We start from the raw sequence: 18,343 nt of genomic DNA, 5'->3' as shown, positions 1-18,343 counted from the left end.
CATTTCTTGGGATTGAGGGCCACGACCCTGATTGTTGGGGTCAGGGCTTTCAACTGGCTTGGTCAGCCTTTGTGCTAAGACCCTTGTCATGGCTTCCATTCCGTAGTGGGTAGGACCATGTACCTGCCTGGTTGGGCCGTACCCAGTCGGTGGTCATTGTACCCATCATTACCGCCTCGAGGCAGTGTTGTCTTATCTGTGCAGCATGGCGTAGGGTTGGTGTCTTACCAGGTTGAGATGACTACTATCACCTTGGTCCTTATAGGGTTAGTGCGGCATGCTCGCCCCTGTCAGGGTAGGCTCTCTTAGCAAGGCATGACCTCTTTCTATCTCTTCTGGAAGTCATGACAGAGACAGATCATATGCCTTGCGAGTGTGGTGAGACCAAGGCAGGTGGAAGGGGTCATGGATAACCCCGACCTTAGCACCTGGCCTGCCCTATTTGGCTTTTGCTAGGCCTTGGTCATTTGGGCCTTTGTCTATTGTTGCGTTGTGAGCTATGCAGCCTGCCATCTAATCGATGCCTTGAGATACCACGGGGTTATAACCCCGATAGTAGCCCCCAAGCATTTTTGCGATCATGAAATGATCGTGAAAGCGCTGGTATGCACATACATCATGGCGTGGACTCACGATCATAGCTTATTCAGGCTCCATTACTTCATTCCATGCTAGTCGGTGTATTCAATGTGGCAAGCATCCGTCATGTTTTGCTTTGTTAGGGCGTCCCAATGATGCAATACTCGACTGTCGTGTCTATGGGCTGTGCATCGGGGCTTGTGTTCTAGGCGGGACCGAGCAGTCTTGTCGACGCTATACTGGCCCTGCCTTTAGGAAGATCTTGATTTTTCTAGATCTTTCATGCCTCCTATTGCTCACCACATGGCGAGGGAGTCCCAAGCTATTTAATCCACCCTTGGGCTTATAAGTGAGGGCCTTCCTCTATTCGGGCTACCTCTGGCGCCGAGATTCCTTTGGCCCCTTCGAGGGGTTGAGCTCCGATGGGGGAGCAAGAAAGGTCTTTGAAGGGAACCACGTGGTTTTTGGGCATGCGTCTTGCTGGAGGCCATTCATGGTGGCCAGAGGCTATCATTGCCAGTTCCAATAGCCGATGCTAGAAGGGATTTTGTGAGTCAGAGGGCGAGGGGCAGTATGGCCATCATGTTGGGTTATGTGCGACATCGGTGTGCCATCTCATTGCCATTTCTCAGTCTAAGCCTACGTGGCTCATGTGCTCGAAATGGGCAAGGACTTGTCTCGCTCTCGGCTCCCCATGTAGGCCTACGCGTTGGTCATCGACCTACTTGGACTATCGGTGGGACAGGAGGAGGATCATGCAGCGCTTCCCCATCACTCCACCCCTGTTAGATGGGGTAGGATGGCGACACGGCCATACTATTGATGTCGGCCACCCCTTCCTCTAAAGCTAGAGGAGTTGTGGTGGCACTCCAGCGCATTGCTCCTCAGAGGCACAACGCCGTCCCTGGCGATGCTTAGCCCTAGGTTGTCAATTGGCATCACCATCGTGGTGACAACTTTCATTGATGTTTTAGCAGCGTGACTGCTTTTGTTCCTGCTAGAGGAACTTCCCTCTGACGCCTCTCATAGCCTATGTCGTGAGCCACCGAGCCATGGGTTTAGGGTTTTCCCTTTGACCCTAGCTCATTTGGAGAGGCTATTTTCCCCGATGTTTCGGGGGATCGTTCCCCTAACCTCTTTCTACATAGTCATGTGGTTTCTTGCGATCGTGCATCAGCTCGTAGGTCTTGGACCCTTCTACTTTTTCCACAAGACCGAGCCATGATCATGTTTTGGGTTCCGCATTGCGTGTCACCCTAGCCTTTTGCTCCCTTCATCTCTCCCGGAGAGGTCGTGAACCCCTGACGATTTATGGGTCTCTAAAGCAGGCCTTAGGTCTAAGACCTAGGAAATATGGAGGAGTTAGTTGTGGCTTGGCCCTGGCTTCCTTGGGTCATGGGGACCCTACTCTATCTTTCCCTAACATCCTTACCATCCCCGAGAGGTCATGTTGCCTTATTGAAGGTGGGTTTGTTTTTGCCCCACGCAGGGTGGGGCATGTCCACCGTAACCTCATGGTCAGAGCAGTGTGCCTTGTTGAGGTCTATGGGTAATTAGAGTGGGACCTGATATCCTCCCTAAACAACATGGAGTTCGGTTGTGCCTCATGTGAGACATCCCATAAATTGTCGGCCATCAATCCTATTGGTCCCCAACCGCCTCCGCAGTGGCCAGAGGGCAAGATGCCTCCCCTAGAGGGGGTCAACTTAGGAGACCTCGAAGCGGATGACTCAAACACAGAGAGAGATGGTCATGTGGCTTTGCACCACCAATTAGAACTGCGGGGGCCCATCTCCTCCCTGCCCTATCCCTTTTGTGGCCTCGGGCCCTTCTAAGGGCTGGCCCAATAGTGAGTTTCCTAAGTATGACGTGGGATCATGATTGCGGTAGGCCGCTCAGCACATGATCCTCGGGGGGCGGTTGGCCTTCCTGGTCACATCGTGGCATGATGGCGATCGCTCATGAATGGTCATGCGCCGCAAAATACGGACGCATAAATTGAAACTGATAGAGGGAAAGTGGGGGTGTGCGCAGCTTACTTGATTCACGCCATCGCTTGGGTGACTGTCATTCTGCCTCCCTTCCGAAAGCTTAACCTGCTCTGTGGGGTTTTCCAAGTGGTTAGTAAATGTAATCGCACGCGCGCGCTTTGAGTGCCCTTAGTGGTTACAATACACTTGGAGCAGAACGGCGAGGGCGTATTCATCTTGAGTCGCCTGCTCCTCCACTTCCTTGTCCCTACTTTGGCTCATCTAGAATTCCCCCCTGTCAGTGAGGATGAGTCATGGCAAGCGGTCGCTGAGAGAGTCGTCCGGTGCCGGCGGGGCACTGCCACCTATTCGTCCTTGCATGCGCAATCAAGGGCAAGTGCATTTGGATGATTCTCAAGTTTGAGGGTCCAACCTATGTTGATCCTATGTGGCCTGCAGGGCTACCTCCCATGCCATGCTCGTGGGGCTATAGACGCTGCTCACGCCATGACCCTGCCCACTGGGGAGTTGAGCTCATCGTCGTCTTCCTCAGATATTCGACACGAGTTCTGCGAGCTCATCTACAAGGCAGACGAGGCTCACCAGCGCTTCTCGAACGCCACTCATGAGGTGAGCCAGCTGGAGTGCTGCCTTGAGGCCGTCTGGGTAGCCCTTGAGGCCTTGAAGAGGGAGACCGCTGCCGCACAGGTGGCGGCCACCGACGAACAGGCCCATATCATGGGTAAGAATGCTTCTACGTCTTGTTGTTCCATTCGTTGTTCGTCGTCCCTAACCTTCCCGCCTTCTTGTTGCCAGCATTGGAAGAGCAGCTAGTGGCTTCCCACCATGAGGCGGAGGAGGACCGCCTTTGGGAGGTTCTTCTAATGGAGGACCACAAACACGCAGTGGTGGCCGGAATCCAATAGGGGTCGGCGTTGCTCTCGCTGCCCTTTAGCTTCGCACTGGTTGGGACTTCTATCAGGTGGTGCTCGGGTTTCTAGATCATGCTAGCTAGGCAAAGCGAGCGGAGCTAGTTAGCGGCTTCGCCGCTGCCGCTGCCACCATCATGGCCACTATAAATGTGGTGGATATCCTCTACGGCGGTGGTTAGGGGCCTTAGGTTGTACCTAGGGTCCTTGGATGAATGCAACTCTTTAGCTTCTGTCCCGTGTTTCTTTTTCTTTTGCGTGTCAGCTGTTGATCTTGTGCATTTGAACACCATGGTCATGGCCTTGCTAGGGGATCGACCATGTAGTCAGGCTAGGCGTGGCTTTGTTTTCATGAACCTAGCATCGTAGGAGTGGTCCGGCGGCAACGCGCCTGGTGCCGTTCTCTATTCTATAGGTCATGATGATTTTTCCAGAGAGCGTCAATGTGTATTATGCCATAGTTTAGCCCCCGCAAGTGAGCCATGTCATCAAGCACACGCCGATCGACACAAGTCCCTTGGGGGTGCACACGTCATTAGAGCATTGCCTTGACATGCACTTATTAGGGCATGTCACCGCTTCTAGGTTCTCCCAGGGTGTTGTACCCATAGCAGGTAGCTGCCCTGGGTCATCATTTGTCTGGTCATTTCTCGAGACTGAGGGCCATGACCCCGATTGTCGAGGTCGAGGCTTTCAACTGGCCTGGTTGGCCTCTTCGCTGAAACCCTTGTTGTGGCTTCCATTCCATAGTGGGTAGGATAGTATACCTGCCTAGTTGGGTCGTACACAGTCGGTGGTCATCGTACCCGTTGTTACCGCCTCGAGGCAATGTTGTCTTGTTCGTGCAGTGTGGCACAGGGTTAGTGTCTGATCGGGCTAAGGTGACTACTATCACCTTGGTCCTTACAGGGTCAATGCGGCATGCTTGCTCTTGTCAGGGTAGGCTCGTTTGGCAAGGCATGACCTCTTTCTATCTCTTCCAGAGGTCATGACGGAGAGAGATCATACGCCTTGTGAGCGTGGTGAGACCAAGGTAGGTGGAAGGGGTCATGGATAACCCCAACCTCAGCACCTAGCCTACCCTATTTGTCTTTTGCTGGGCCTTGGTTGTTTGGGCCTTTGTCTGTGTTTATGTTGTGAGCTATGCGGCCCGCCATCTAATCGATGCCTTGAGATACCCCGAGGTTATAACCCCGACACTAACCATTTCAATCCTCATCGCTGATCTATTACATCCTAACGGCCAGCACTTCGACGCCACCATTTCCTCCACTAGACCACGGCCTCTAGAATAATGGCAAGCTCAAGCGAAGGCCTTATCACAGGCCTCGCGTCCTTCAATGACCTCTGGTCCAGGAGTCCCTTGGGTCGAAGGCTACATCGAAGTCATAACCAAAGCCAACGGATACCGAGTGTGCTTCTTCCCTTCACTATCCGTAGAGGTCATGCCGTCAGTCCTGACATAGAACCAATACTGCATCTAGTCTTTATTCCACTTATTCTTCTAGGCAAAAGAAATCTGCAATCTCTCGCCCTTCTATTGCCTCTTAGGCATGAAGGCACAGCTACCATACTGGGCAACAAGCTGGTCTTCGCCCACCTTCTTGGGTTGTCGTTGAAGCTCATAATACTCACAAAATGTGCCAATGTGTGGCTCCGCACCATAAGACATGCAAGCCCAGCAAAACTTACTCAAAGTAAGAATACCATTTGGAGTAAGATGGTGTAGTTGTACCTCAAAAGCCTCCCAAATATGGTGAAGGAACCATGCAGTAGGGAAGCAAAGGCCGTAGGTAAAGAAATCACGAAAAACGATGGCATCAGCAGCCTATGGTTTAGGCACCGTCTCATCCTACGGAGGCTTCGCCTTCCCCACACCAAAATAGCCCTCCTTCTCCAAAGCCTCAATCATATCCTTCGTCATGACCGAAGGCCCAAAATCCCATGTCATGCCCACGCTAGCCATGTCTTCTGCTTCTTCGACAGTAATTAGATCACCAACGGAGGCTTCGATGCTCACAAGATCCTCCTCCAACTCAATAGCCTCCACACTAGCCAGCATACACTCCTCGAAGCGTTGGGACCAACCGCTAGCCCTAACGCCGAGTAGGCAAGATTAAGGGCCAAACAAGGAAGCCCGACGCGGGTGGGAACTAGAAGAAGAAGCACCAAAATAAGCTTGGAGAAGCAAAGGCACAACGAACTTGAGTGAAGGTTAAGTAGGCGAAGGAAAACTAAGAAGGCGCTAGCAGGTGAAAGCAATAGCTCGTACGGGGGTGAGGGAGCCTTCACCTACAGCACCCTTATATAGGCCACGGATCAACGTTTCAACTCCCACGCTCAACGGTCACATCCGTTCGGCGACGCGTCGGTTCTAGAGCCACCGCAACCAATAAGAAAGCGACACACCACAACCACAACAATCTGATCCGGGCGACCCAAGGGGGAAAGAGGGGAAGCCTCCGCAGCTCAATATCAACGATGAAATTAAGGGTCATGGCCCGCTCGCATCAGACCATGCCCTCAAGGGGAGAACTGTTGGGACATAGACATATGAGTAGCGGAGGCCCCTACGTAACAACAACTGTTTACATGTTTCATGATGCGCAGGTATACCAGGAGGAGCCATCGGGTCCGACCGCTGGCTTGGCGAAGGTCAAAGCGTAGGAACGCCAAGGAAAGACTTCATCTCTGACCACCGGAAAGGCGGAGGTCCAAGCGCAGACTCCGAAGGTACTCGGAGGAGCTCCTCGACGGAGGTCGCAGAGCGTAGGCAGAGGCTCAGGTGGTTCAGGCAAAGGCCGTGTGATCCCCGCCCGAGAGAAGGGAGCTCTTACAGCACTACGGCCTAGAGTTGGAAATGGGCCTCCCATGGGCCTACAGCTGAGGCCCGACATGCAAAGGCGGTGCAGAAGAAAAAGACCCGAGATGCCCCTGAAGATTTGAACTAGTCTTAGGATATTCTAGGAATGTACCTTAGCTGGCATAGGGCAGTGATGTATAATGAAATAGTAGAAAATAATGTCCTATAAAAGGGGGAGCCAGATCCTATGTAAAGGTAGTTGGTGAATGCACTTATAAAACCCTAATTGTGCTTAGGTCCACCTACCACTTTCTCAGCCGTCGCCTAGGGCCTCCGCCTAGGTGAAGAATTCACTGCTTTATACCCGTTGAAAACCCAGTTTTCCAACAAAACCACAAATATTTAAAACTTGATATATAATTAGTCCTTACTTTCCATGTTCCAAAATATGAGGTGCTTTATTTTTAGTTTTATTCCGAGAAAATACTCTCTAACCATGACCAAGCTTCCAGAAAAAGTGTACCACCATCTCTAATAAAATTATTCTCATTAGTTAAATGTCTTGACAGTATATAAATGGCCAGTAATACTACTAGTCATTAATCAACCAAGTGGAACTGGGCTTGTGATAGACCTCGTGGGTTTTTGGTTTATTAGTTACAAATAATTAAGGGCTTCTTAATAAGGTTTATGAGATGTGAACGGCTTTTAAACCCCTCAAAGTTGATGGTATATGGCAAAAGAATACATAGTGCTAAGTTCATCTTTGTTTTTGAAATTGAGTTTAGGAAATGTTGTACTAAAGAGGGACACAAATTTTGATGTTCATATATTGGTTAAGTGCCCATATGATGATCTAACAAACCATGAGAGACACCTCAGCACACACAAGACTCGGTCTAGGACGTAGATCTAACTCCGTGACCTTTTGACCAAAATGTTCTAGCTTCATGACCAAAATGTTCCCATATTTAGAGAAATTTATTCCAGCATTTACGAGATAATGCTACATTTTGGGAAAAATGCTTGTGATATATTTATGTGAAATAAAAGGATTATATAAAAATGAATCAAAACAAAAAATAAAAAGACCAATAACAGAATTTACCATAAGCTAGTGATAGAAAATGGAAAAATCACTATTGGATATGAAAACAATAAACATGATTACAACTCACAAATTATGATAATGAAAGTAGTTGGAAGAAAAAATGAAAACAGAAAAAAAAGGAGAGCCGAGTTTTTTTTATGAGAAACAAAAAGGAGAGCCGAGTGTCAGGGCAAAAAAGAAAAAAGAAAAAAAAGGAAAACCGAAAAAGAATGAGCAACCAGCCCAGCCCAGTAGCGCGCGCCCGGAGAAGCAAGGCTCGGCCAACCCTACTCCTGCGTTCACACACACCTGCTGTTTTCCTTCTCCAGTTCACCTCGGTGGTGTTTGGATGCACGCTGGGGAATTTTTTTTTATTTTTAACATTTTTTTAAACTATTTTCAAATCTGACATTGTTTATTTTTTTTTTTTAACTAACACTTTTGGCTGCGCCTATTCGCATGGCGCGGCAAAATCACTCTGTCGCGCCATGCATGGCGGCGCGACAGGGGCAGTCAACGGCTGCGGCGACCGCTGACGTGGCAAGTCTGACGCGCCACCCGTCACGGCGCGGCGGGCCTGCCGCACCACGCATTACAGCGCGGGGCTGCCATGTCATGCATCACGGCGTGGCAGACCTGCTACTCCTACTCTTCTTGTACTTCTGTTGTTGTGCCTGCACACAAAGCATGTATGCCCCTATGGGCTGGCTATGGTAGCTAGGAGGAGGCGTGCACACAGAGACATGTGAGTGATATGATACCACGGTAGCGCAGGCTTCGCCATTGTGACCTGACACAGTGACACCTCCCATCGGTCTCTGACTTGCTTTTTGACTGTGCACTTGACGCGGCGTCATTGTGACATGCATAGTGCTTGAGAGCAGCTCATGGGCTACGAGCATCTGACTGTGTGCCTCGTTGAGAGCAGTGGGTTACTAGTGGGAATAATTTCCCGACTCCAAATGATATGATAATCTTTATGGTTTGCTGGGTTTCTTTTTTGCAAAAAACATCACTAGTAGTGAATTCTTATTTATGTGTTTTTATTAGCAGTCATGATTAGTTAATTAGCTAATCATTCTATGTAAGCACATGTTCTACTTTCAAGCAAGAGTTGAGCAATCAGATCCATTCATTGCATTTCATCTTTCAGTTCTTATTACGGTGTTAGATCATAGACAAGTCGTACTGTATCACACGGCGATTCACGAACCAATGTATCATAGCTGGGTACCCCGAAACACACGCCCCGCTTATACCCTAGGCACAAGCAAGACCAATCCACCACTCTCTTGTCTACTCTCAACGAGGCACACAGTTAGATGCTAGTAGCTCGTGAGCTGCTCTCAAGCACTATGCATGTCACAATGATGCTGCGTCAAGTGCACAGTCCAAAAGCAAGTCAGAGACCAAGGGAGAGGTGTCACTGTGTCAGGTCACAATGGCGAAACCTGCGCTACCGTAGTGTCACATCACTCATATGCCTCTGTGTGCACGTCTCCTCCTAGCTTGCTCTACCATAGCCAGCCTATAGGGCCATACAGGCTTTGTGTGCAGACACAACAGCATAAGTACAAGGCAAGTAGGAGTAGCAGGTCTGCCACGCTGTGATACGTGGCGCGACAGGCCCATCGCGCCGTGACGGGTGGTGCGTCAGACTTGCCACGTCAGCGGTCGCCGCAGCCGTTGATTGCCCTTGCCGCGCTGCCATGCATGACGCGACAGATTGATTTTGCCACGCCATGCGAATAGGCACGGCTAAAAGTGTTAGTTTTGGAAAAAAAAAATAAACAGTGTCAGATTTGAAAATAGTTTAAAAAAGTGTTAAAAAATTCACGCTGGGTAAGGGAAAAGGAAATAGGCTGGGTTAGGGTCATAGATACATGATTCTAGCCCAATCCTTTATTTGGATGGAGCCGGTTTGGGTTTGGGTTGAGTGGAGCCCACAAGATTAATGTAATTAGAAAAACAATCATCGTCTCATCCAGTCATCCTCAAGCGACCCGTGCCCGCAAGCCGCAGGGGCTGGCGACGGTGGCGACCCAGCCAGCGGAACAACGGCTGCCTTCGACCAGCGGTGGCGGGGCGGCTAGCCGGGGCGAGGCCACGCGAGGGGCCGTGCCCGCGCCTCCCCCGCGCGCTCACTGGCGGCTCGCGGCCAGCCAGGGCAGCGGCGTCCGCCCGTGAGGCTCCCTAGGTGTCGCGCCTCCACGGGATAGCAGCCGAAGAAGAAAGAGGGAGCAAAGGGAGAGGAGAGAGCGGAGCTAGAGTCGCTGCTCCAGCCCACATCGCGGCGTCCGTGAGCCATTGCTACTCGTGCTCGCGACGCAGCGTCTGCCCGTGCTCACGGCGCGGCGGCTGCCTGCTCCGTTTCGCGGTGCTGAGCGGATCTCATTTCTCGTCAAAACCCAACCCTCCCATCGGGTTGAGATTTCCCAATCCAAATATAGCTTCATTTCCTTTTCCCACCATCCAAACGAGGGATAAAATCTAGGGACTTGCCATTATAATTCTTCGTCTACATGATTCATGCCATTTTCTACATCTCCTAGATGCCGAGGCCCACTGTCAGATGTACGCGACATACAGTATTTTCGTATGGACGATATTAGCCTCACCTACACCCCTCTCTCTACTCACTCACACGTAGGCCCCTTCGTCTCCTTTCTCTTGCCGATGGTTCCCATCTCCCTCGCCACCCCCCGTGCATCTAACCACTGTCGCGGCCAAAGATAGACATCGGGCTCCTGCTTCCTACCTCTCCGTCCTCTATGCTGCTAGCATCTCCAACTCGGCTACCGTAGGGTGCTCAATCAGAGGCTGGTCATCGGGGCGGGGGAGGTGTCGGCGGCGCTGCACGTGGAGGCGTCAGCAAACAGCACGACAGAGTCCTTGTCGACGGGCCATGCCCCACCGCATCGCTGCCCTCCACCTCCTCCAGCTCGTCGCCGCGTCGGAGGAAGCGCCGGTGGAGGCGGCGGCTAAGGCCGCGCTGCTGGAGTGGCACGCGGCGCAGCCCGCGAGGATGGATGAGCTAGTAGAGTCGCTCGCGAGGTCCGTCCACTTGCTCAAGTCCGCGCTCGGGCCAGATCCACAGACCCGGGGATCCCCCGCCACTGGCTGCCCCCGTGGCGGCGGCTGTCGAGGACCGACGCTCCCCGCAGGGCATGGCGGTCACCAAGCGCAGTCCCGTATGGTTCGAGCATTTCCACTTCACGGCGGCCATGCGGCTCGGGGTGGGCGCGTACGCCGCGGTGGCGGCCACACTGCCATGCGAGGACCCCGACGGGCTCACCAAGTACTTCGTCGTTGGGGGACTCCTATGGCCATGTCTTCGTCTTCTCCGCCGCGGGCGACGAGCTGCTCTAGCTCGAGGCCGCCACCGCCGCCGCCGCCCCGTGTTGCGCCTGCTGTGTGGTGGAGGATGGCCGAAGGTCGAAGGAGAATCTGACTTGTGGGGCCCACATGTCAGTGAGGTGAGGAAGAGAGAAACAGCAGGAGTGTTTTGGTCTATACGAAAGATGCGTACGCGTAAAATGGTCTGACAGTGGGCCTAGGCACCCAGACGGCGTAGAAAAACGAATTATAATGACGTTTTAAAATAGGTGAATTATAAACTTCGAAAATTGTGAAGTAACCCTAAAATCTGTCCCACCAGCTATTTCCCTATCCCAGTGCCCATTTCCCACGAACCAAAAGGCACCCTCGCTTGTGCGACAACTAGCAGGACCACCGCCGCCCTACGCCCAGCTGCCAGGTCTTCGTCGGCCCCTTTCCGGCGACGAGAACCGACCGCACCAGGTATGCCCACCCCTTTCTCTTCCTTTCCTGCTGCGCAAATTTGAGCACGCGAACCCTAACTTGAGCTATTTAGCAATTTGTATTCGGATCTGGCCAAATCACAAGTGTAGATGCCTACTCACTCCGATTTTTTTACTGGTTTCAGCAACAGTGTAACTGTGGTGATGGATGCTCGTACGGGATCTTGAATTCTTGAACACACGCAGATGGTAATGGCCATGGAGGGGGAAAGGACGGAAGGCGACGAGTTGATTGCCGATTATGTGGATTGCCTCATGTCTCTGGACACCAATGCCCGTCCTGTCCACAGCGACGGTCTCATCCTCGGTACTGCAGTCGGGGAAGGAGGGTCAGTCGGGGCCGGAACGGATCCAGATGGCACGAGAGATTTCCCCTCAGCCGAGGACCCCAGTGAGCCCGTGCTCGGCATGACGTTCGAGTCCGATGAGGCTGCCAAGGCGTTCTACAACGAGTACGCCAGGCGGCTCGGCTTCCCCTTCCGTGTCGGCAGGTCTCGGCGGTCCAAGGGCACGGAGGAGGTTGTCGTCATGAAGAGGTTCGTCTGCTCCAGGGAAGGGATGTACAAGAAGAAACAGACCTCGCCGGATGACGCGACGAGGAAGCGTGAGCGGATGTCTATGCGGGAAGGTTGCAACGCTATGATGGAGGTGGTTCGGGAGGCGGACCACTGGGTTGTCTCCAAGCTTGAGAAGGCTCACAACCATGACCTGGGAACTTGTAGTGCCAAGGTTGGGTACCTTCGTGCGAGAGGTTTGCTTGGTGGCGGCTCTGATAAGGCCACGATGGTGGGGCCTGACGAGATGGCGTTTCTCAGGCAGAATGTCCTTGGGGAAGGAGGGGACGCTCAGGGCCTGCTTGATTATCTCAAGAAGATGCAAGCCAATGACCCTGCATTCTGCCATGCTATACAGGTTGACAAGAATGGCTGTGTGGTGAATGTTTTCTGGGCTGATGCTAGGGCCAAAGCAGCTTACCGGCATTTCGGGGATGCTATAACGTTCGACACGACGTACAAGAAGAACAAGTATATGATGCCCTTTGTTACTTTCTCAGGAGTCAACCATCATCTGCAGCCTGTTATTTTTGGATGTGCGTTGCTTATGGAAGAGACGGAGTTCTCATTTATATGGCTATTTGAAACATGGTTAGCGGCAATGGGAGGTAAGGCGCCATGCTCGTTGGTCACTGACCAAAACAGGGCTATGAAGGCTGCAATTGGGAAGGTTTTTCCGAATTCCTGTCACCGTTTCTGTAAGTGGAATATTTTGAGTAGAACCAAGCAAAAGCTGACCCATACATACTCAGAGCATCCAACCCTAAGAGACGAGCTTGAGAGCTGTGTTCTTGAGTCTGAAACCATCTCGTCCTTCGAAACAACTTGGATGTCAATCATTGATAGATATGACTTGAGAAAGAATTCATGGCTTCAAGCCATATACAATATCCGCCAAAAGTGGGTTCCTTTTTACCTGATGGATACATTCTTTGCAGAAACATCTCCCACATGGAAATTGGAAACCATGAATGATTTCTATAAGAAATATTTCAATTCAAAAACAACGCTTGAAGTTTTTCTTAATCAGTTTGATTCGAGCTTGGCAGGCCGATATGAGGATGAAGCAAAAGCAGATATGGATGCCAGCTTAAATAAGGCAACTACAAAAACTGCATCACTAATAGAAAAACAGGCAGCAAGCACCTATACCAAAGCAGTCTTCAGTAAGTTTCAGGAGGAATTTACAGAGTCTCTGGGGTTTATCATTCAGAAGACTGAAGATGGCTGCATAAGTAAATACAGCATCACAAAACATGAAGATCCATCGGACACATTCTATGTGACTTACAATGCTTCCAATAAGATGGCAAACTGTAGTTGCAAGTATTTTGAATTCTCAGGTATATTGTGCCGTCATATTCTTGGAGTATACATAATAGTTGATCCGCGGACACTTCCACCTGAATATTTTATGAAACGTTGGACAAGGTGGGCAAGAGATGATGATGCTTTGTTAGAAGATAATAACAACAATACTCACGATGAGGATGCTTCTCAGTCCACCACAAGCCGCTACAATGCCCTATGTGCTGATGCCATCAGATGTGCTGAGAAAGGAGCTGGATCGGAGGCAGTATATAAAGCAGCAAAAGATATCTTACAGAAGGCATATGAAGAGATTATTGCTTATGAAAGAAATCCTGGCCGGGGATCTCAAAGGGATGCTATAAACATCAACGAGGATGTCACGATAGATGATGCAATGAATGATCAATCTATGCCAGATTCTGGACGAAAGGTACGCCTAATGTTAAACTGTAAATTCTTCAGGAGAATCATATTCTTAGCATCATTCTGTGCTATGGGTGCAAGGACAGTAGATGGTACTTATGAGTTATGACTTATGACAGAAGGTGTATTGTGTATTTATCCTGTTGAGATGAGCAGAGTGTGTCTCATTAAAACTTACCATATATTTTCCTATTTTTTACTCCTAGTGCTAACTAAATAGAATAATAGAGCATCCATTCTGATCTGCATATAGTCATATATAATTTTTTTTATCAAAAGCTACACTGAAAGAATGAGATATTTGGTTTTCCTTTCAGGTGACTAATCTACTAGGCCAGTTTCTTGACTCCACTTGGTCTCCGGTCTAGTCATGTTTTTGTCATCTCTTTGGCGATGGAAATGTGATTTAGCAGCATTATCAGCTGTCATGATTGGCATGCAATATCTATTTTGGATTGGGTAGCAGAGAACAGACCAACTACATTTGGACATCTCTACAAGACGAAAGCAGGGCCAAGCTCAGGCCATCCATTGGGCCACATCAACGAAAGTTTCTTGGCCATTGGATATAGATCGGACGCCGTACAACAGCTTGGGCTAGGTATGTCCACGAGCTTCCAGAACAGGCTACCATCCTCGTTCAGGCTTATTTCTTCCTGAACGTCTCTTCCGGTCTTCCCAATCCTCTATCACCTTGCAGATTCCCTAGCGCAGCCACTAATTTTGCTACTACCACGAGCTTTGCCGCTCCTTGCAATCCATAGCCACGCTGCTCCCCTTCTGTTCCACCTCTGCTTACCCTCCGCCGTGCGCCGCCGAGACCGCATGGGCACTGCTCGGGGCTGCCTCCGTCCCTGCTTCGCGTCCCAGTCGCAGCCGGGCCCCCGCGCGTCAGCAACGCGGCACCCACCGACGTTCCATTATCGTCTCCTGCGGCGGACGCCATCATCGGCCTGCTCGACTCCGGCATCTGCCCCAACTAACCCAGCTTCAACGACGCCGGCTTTGGTTGCGTACCCAGCCGGTGGAAGGAAGTGTGACTGTGAACGACTTCAACTCATCCAACTGCAACGACTTAAGTAAGCGCCGTTTCTTTTTCTCAATTTTTTTTACACGTATAGACATCCATTTAGTGCTTCTGATAGTCCCCCTGGATCAATCTGACGTGAGCGACTTGATTAGAATCCAATATTTCAGTTTCCTATATCCATCAATCAGATATGAGATACGTGAGCTATTGTTCCTAATCCCTATCCCATTGGTAGGATTTGTCCTCAGCCTTGTGAAATCTCCTCCCAACTATTCAGTAATTTTATTTTTCCTGTACCTGCATTTGCTTTAAATTTTAGTAGGAAAATTTCTAAGTGTTACTAATAATTCAGACATAGAGAAATGCCAATCATATTTATCAAACTTTCCCAACTATTCACAACTATTCACATTAGATTTAATCTTCATTTCTGTACTTGACATTATCAGTGTAAAACCATATTTTACCTTTTGAATTTACTCTTCGTGGACTATGTTGTTTTTCCCCGTGATCTGAATAAGATGTTTGTACTTCATTCAGTTATCTACCAACAAAGAGCAAACTAAGAGAAGAGACATGCAATTTTCTGAGTAAAATTAAGAAAACTACTATTGGAACTAACTTTAGACTCTTGCAAATCAATTATGTCCATGCAGGTAACAATTAAGATCTAAGGGACACTCCATCGTTACACACCGGTTACTATAGAATCCCAATGGCACTGGCTCATTACGATCCTTCCAGCTTGGGTCTCATGAAGTGTCAAGTTCTTGGACTGTTAGTGAAATGTTGGTTACTGAAACTTTTGATGCATGGAGCACTCTTGCGATGTAAAGTTCTTTTAGTTATTTAATCCTCTTGGATTATGAACACCTTTGGCAGATCAAGAAATCTATGTAATGGTATTGTTTTCTTAAATTTGAGTACTTGTATGTTGGGTCAATCAATATACTTCCCAAAATTTTGGTGTGCTACACTACATCACTCTTAACACATTCCAGTATACTGCATTTATACATATTTTCACCTATTTTTAGAATACGCACTGCCTACTCAGATAATTTGCTGAATTTTAGAGTTCGGCTACAGCCATAGCGTCTCAAGATCTAGTAATTGTTTATACTTGACTACTCAAATGACTTGCTACCTTTCTTTCTTTTAACAAAAAGAACAGCAAGAGATTTGCCATGATTTTTTCGAGGAGGATTTGCAGAGATTTATATCAAGGTAAAGATCTCAGTGCTCTACTCAGCTTCCACAAACCCAACATGGCAACATCGGCTGGGGCGGCAACGCCGCGCCATTTTTTCTAGTTTCAACATGAAATGATTTCCATGAGAAGGTAAATGTTAATTATTACAGTATTAGCAGTATCCAACATTACTGTACCACGTTAAGCAATGATAATATTCTAATTTTCAGACTGTCCTCCACCTGACTTTACAAGGACAATTTAGTTTGAAGATGCCAGATCATTTCTGTGATGAAGTCTTTGTCACTTCAGTAGACAGCCTGTATGGTGCTGCCTGTAGCCCTCTATGGCTGAAGCTACTAAAGGTGAGCATGTGAATGTCAAATTATTTGCACCTTAGGTTCTAGATTTTTATTTCATTTAGTAAAAAGTACATCCGTGGTGGTCCTTCAACTCTTCGTGTGGTTTAGTTTCCGTCTGAGCATACTTAATGTGCAACTTGTTGATCACATATCCCCCAAATGTCAAAATCAATGTAGAATTACATAACAAGGTATTTGTGGCTGGTTTTGGGTAATCAGTCAGCCACATCATTAAGCATAACATTAAGTTGAAACCACATGTCAGTACACTTTCTAAATTCTAAGTACACAAGAAAAAGGTTAATAATGATGTATCAGACTGTCTATTTGTCCAACATATGAAAGTACAACAAGCCTTTGTGCTTGAATATATGGAGAACAAAAAGAAGCTGTAACTAAGCAGCATCCATGTAGAATAAGTATTTAGTGGTCCATTCAAGACTTTAAACACTTGTACGGTTGTACCACTCGGCACTCGCTCGGTCAGTCTTAATGAATGCTTGTTACCTTTCTACTCTAATCCTGTTGCCAAACTTTTTTAAACCAAGTAAGAGTTGCTGGATATTTATTTTTCTGGTGAATGGTTTCTAAAAATTTGCATCAGTTTTGCTGGGTCTATGTTGGAGCCTGAATGCCTGTTCCATTAAATTAAAGTCAATTAAGTATCTTGTATATATGTTTTACAGGATAAACTCTGACATGGCAACAATGTGGTGTCAGAACATTGCAACTCGCAAGCAACTGGGGTTTGATAAAGTTGATAGCAGAAAAGCATCCAAATCCCAAACTTTCTTCCCCCAGACCTCCACTCGATGAAGAATTGTTGGGTCTGATGAGTTCAGTGCAACTTGAATGAACTCCAGGACCTATGGAAACTGAGTTTTGATGTAGGTTTCTGTGCAACTTGAATTGACAGGTCCAGCCGTCTAGGACCTTAGATGGCATGGCTATGGAAACCGAGTTTTAGTGGAGGCCAGCGGGTGACAGCAATGGTGATAGCAGCCCATACCATTGCAGCAGCAAGTAAACCCAGACAAAATGCATGTGTGGATGTTATTGACCAAATGAGATTGTGGAGATTTCTTTGCAGTCTTTGAGAACGGCATGGTGACATCTGGTGGTGTTTGTAAGCAAACAAGAACTGTAGATTTGTCTCAGATTCGGCTCTCTGTATATTGTTGTCCTCAAATTAGGATACTGTCTACGACTTGTGTGGCCCTATTCGGCTTGCTGAATTTTGGCTGAAACTAGCTGAAAAACACTGTTATGGCTGAATTGTTGTGAGAAAAAAATACTGTTCCGGCTGAAAAAACAAGCCGAACAAGCCGAATATACGGTAAGCCGAACGTTCCACTTCGGTCTCCTCAGGACAGTGAGACATTCTTTTGGGCTTTGTCATCGTCTTCACAAATTTTGGTGCCGGTAAAGGCCTGACCAAATTTTGAGGTGTCTATAAAATTTGGCCAATATTTAGTTCTCTACAAGTTTTGGCTCGTTCTAAAATTTTTGGCCCTGGCCTGACTTTGGTGGCAAGTCATGATTGAACGTTTTGGTGGCCTGGCTTTGGTTTGGCTGGCCAAATAAGAGGGTGACGTGGCAGCTTGCTAGTGGCTGCACATATATACTTCCTCCGTCATCTTATATATTCTATTTATTGACCCGAAGATCCATGTATCTAGATTAAAAAAAAATAGTGACACATGGATCCATGTCATTCATTATTTTTGGCAAAGTTTAGGAGTAACCCAAATACCGTTTATTAAGTTCGGCTGTGATCCAACCATCTTCTCTTTTGCCACATTTTGGCATTTGTTGGTATGTTTGGATTGCAATCTATGGTTGCCACAATTAACCGTAGGTAGACACAATTGTTTTAGCCATTGTTTGGTTGCTGCCACAACTTAGTCTGCCTAACTTCTTAGTCACTTGGTCCACACTCAACTTTTGTTTACCTAACTTTTTCTAATCTCTAAGGTTATAGGGGATGGATTTTGTTGCCATTAAAGTGTGGCAAGACTAATGTGGTATGTTTGGCAAGCATTTATTGTTGCCAAATTTTGGTTTGACCTGCTCATGGGTACATTCTAGTGAACAACATGACTACTTGTGTTCTAAGATAAACTAATGGTAGAGTTTGGTTCCAGAGGCTAGGTCGCCTCGCCTCGCCCATGCGAATGAGCCTTTCCTTGCCAGGCTAGGTGAACTAAAATGACTCTCCTACTAAACCTCGGCAGTGAACCAAACACCCCTTCTCATGTGATTTCTCGCTTAGTAAGAAG

At 48.3% G+C, this 18,343-nt stretch overlaps 1 protein-coding gene across 5 annotated transcripts; it reads left to right on the top strand.

The window, feature by feature from the left end:
* Positions 1 to 11,057: 11,057 nt before the first annotated feature.
* Positions 11,058 to 17,396, top strand: LOC136504378 (protein FAR1-RELATED SEQUENCE 5-like). 5 transcript variants are annotated; one of them, XM_066499295.1, is made up of 8 exons: positions 11,058 to 11,172; positions 11,318 to 13,487; positions 13,798 to 14,081; positions 14,181 to 14,559; positions 15,167 to 15,412; positions 15,685 to 15,852; positions 15,933 to 16,067; positions 16,751 to 17,396. In XM_066499295.1, the coding sequence occupies exons 2-3, from the start codon at positions 11,379 to 11,381 to the stop codon at positions 13,846 to 13,848; spliced, it is 2,160 nt and encodes a 719-aa protein (XP_066355392.1). In that variant the 5' UTR covers positions 11,058 to 11,172; positions 11,318 to 11,378; the 3' UTR covers positions 13,849 to 14,081; positions 14,181 to 14,559; positions 15,167 to 15,412; positions 15,685 to 15,852; positions 15,933 to 16,067; positions 16,751 to 17,396. The 5 variants fall into 5 exon arrangements, with proteins under 5 accessions (XP_066355392.1, XP_066355390.1, XP_066355389.1 ...); XM_066499293.1 differs by having other exon boundaries at positions 13,798 to 14,559; positions 15,167 to 15,340; XM_066499292.1 differs by having other exon boundaries at positions 13,798 to 14,559.
* The last annotated feature ends 947 nt before the right edge of the window (positions 17,397 to 18,343 follow it).

Source organism: Miscanthus floridulus, chromosome 14, assembly GCF_019320115.1.
Source record: "Miscanthus floridulus cultivar M001 chromosome 14, ASM1932011v1, whole genome shotgun sequence".
In the NCBI taxonomy this organism is placed as follows: Eukaryota; Viridiplantae; Streptophyta; class Magnoliopsida; order Poales; family Poaceae; genus Miscanthus; species Miscanthus floridulus.
The sequence above is the reverse complement of the archived record's forward strand: the minus strand, read 5'-3'. Positions and strand labels throughout refer to the sequence as shown.

Excerpts from the sequence above, each read along its gene's own strand:
- LOC136504378 (XM_066499295.1), top strand. The coding sequence starts at position 11,379 with ATGGTAATGGCCATGGAGGGGGAAAGGACGGAAGGCGACGAGTTGATT. Across the intron at positions 13,488-13,797 it reads TGCCAGATTCTGGACGAAAG|GTGACTAATCTACTAGGCCA; the intron begins GTACGCCTAATG and ends TTTTCCTTTCAG.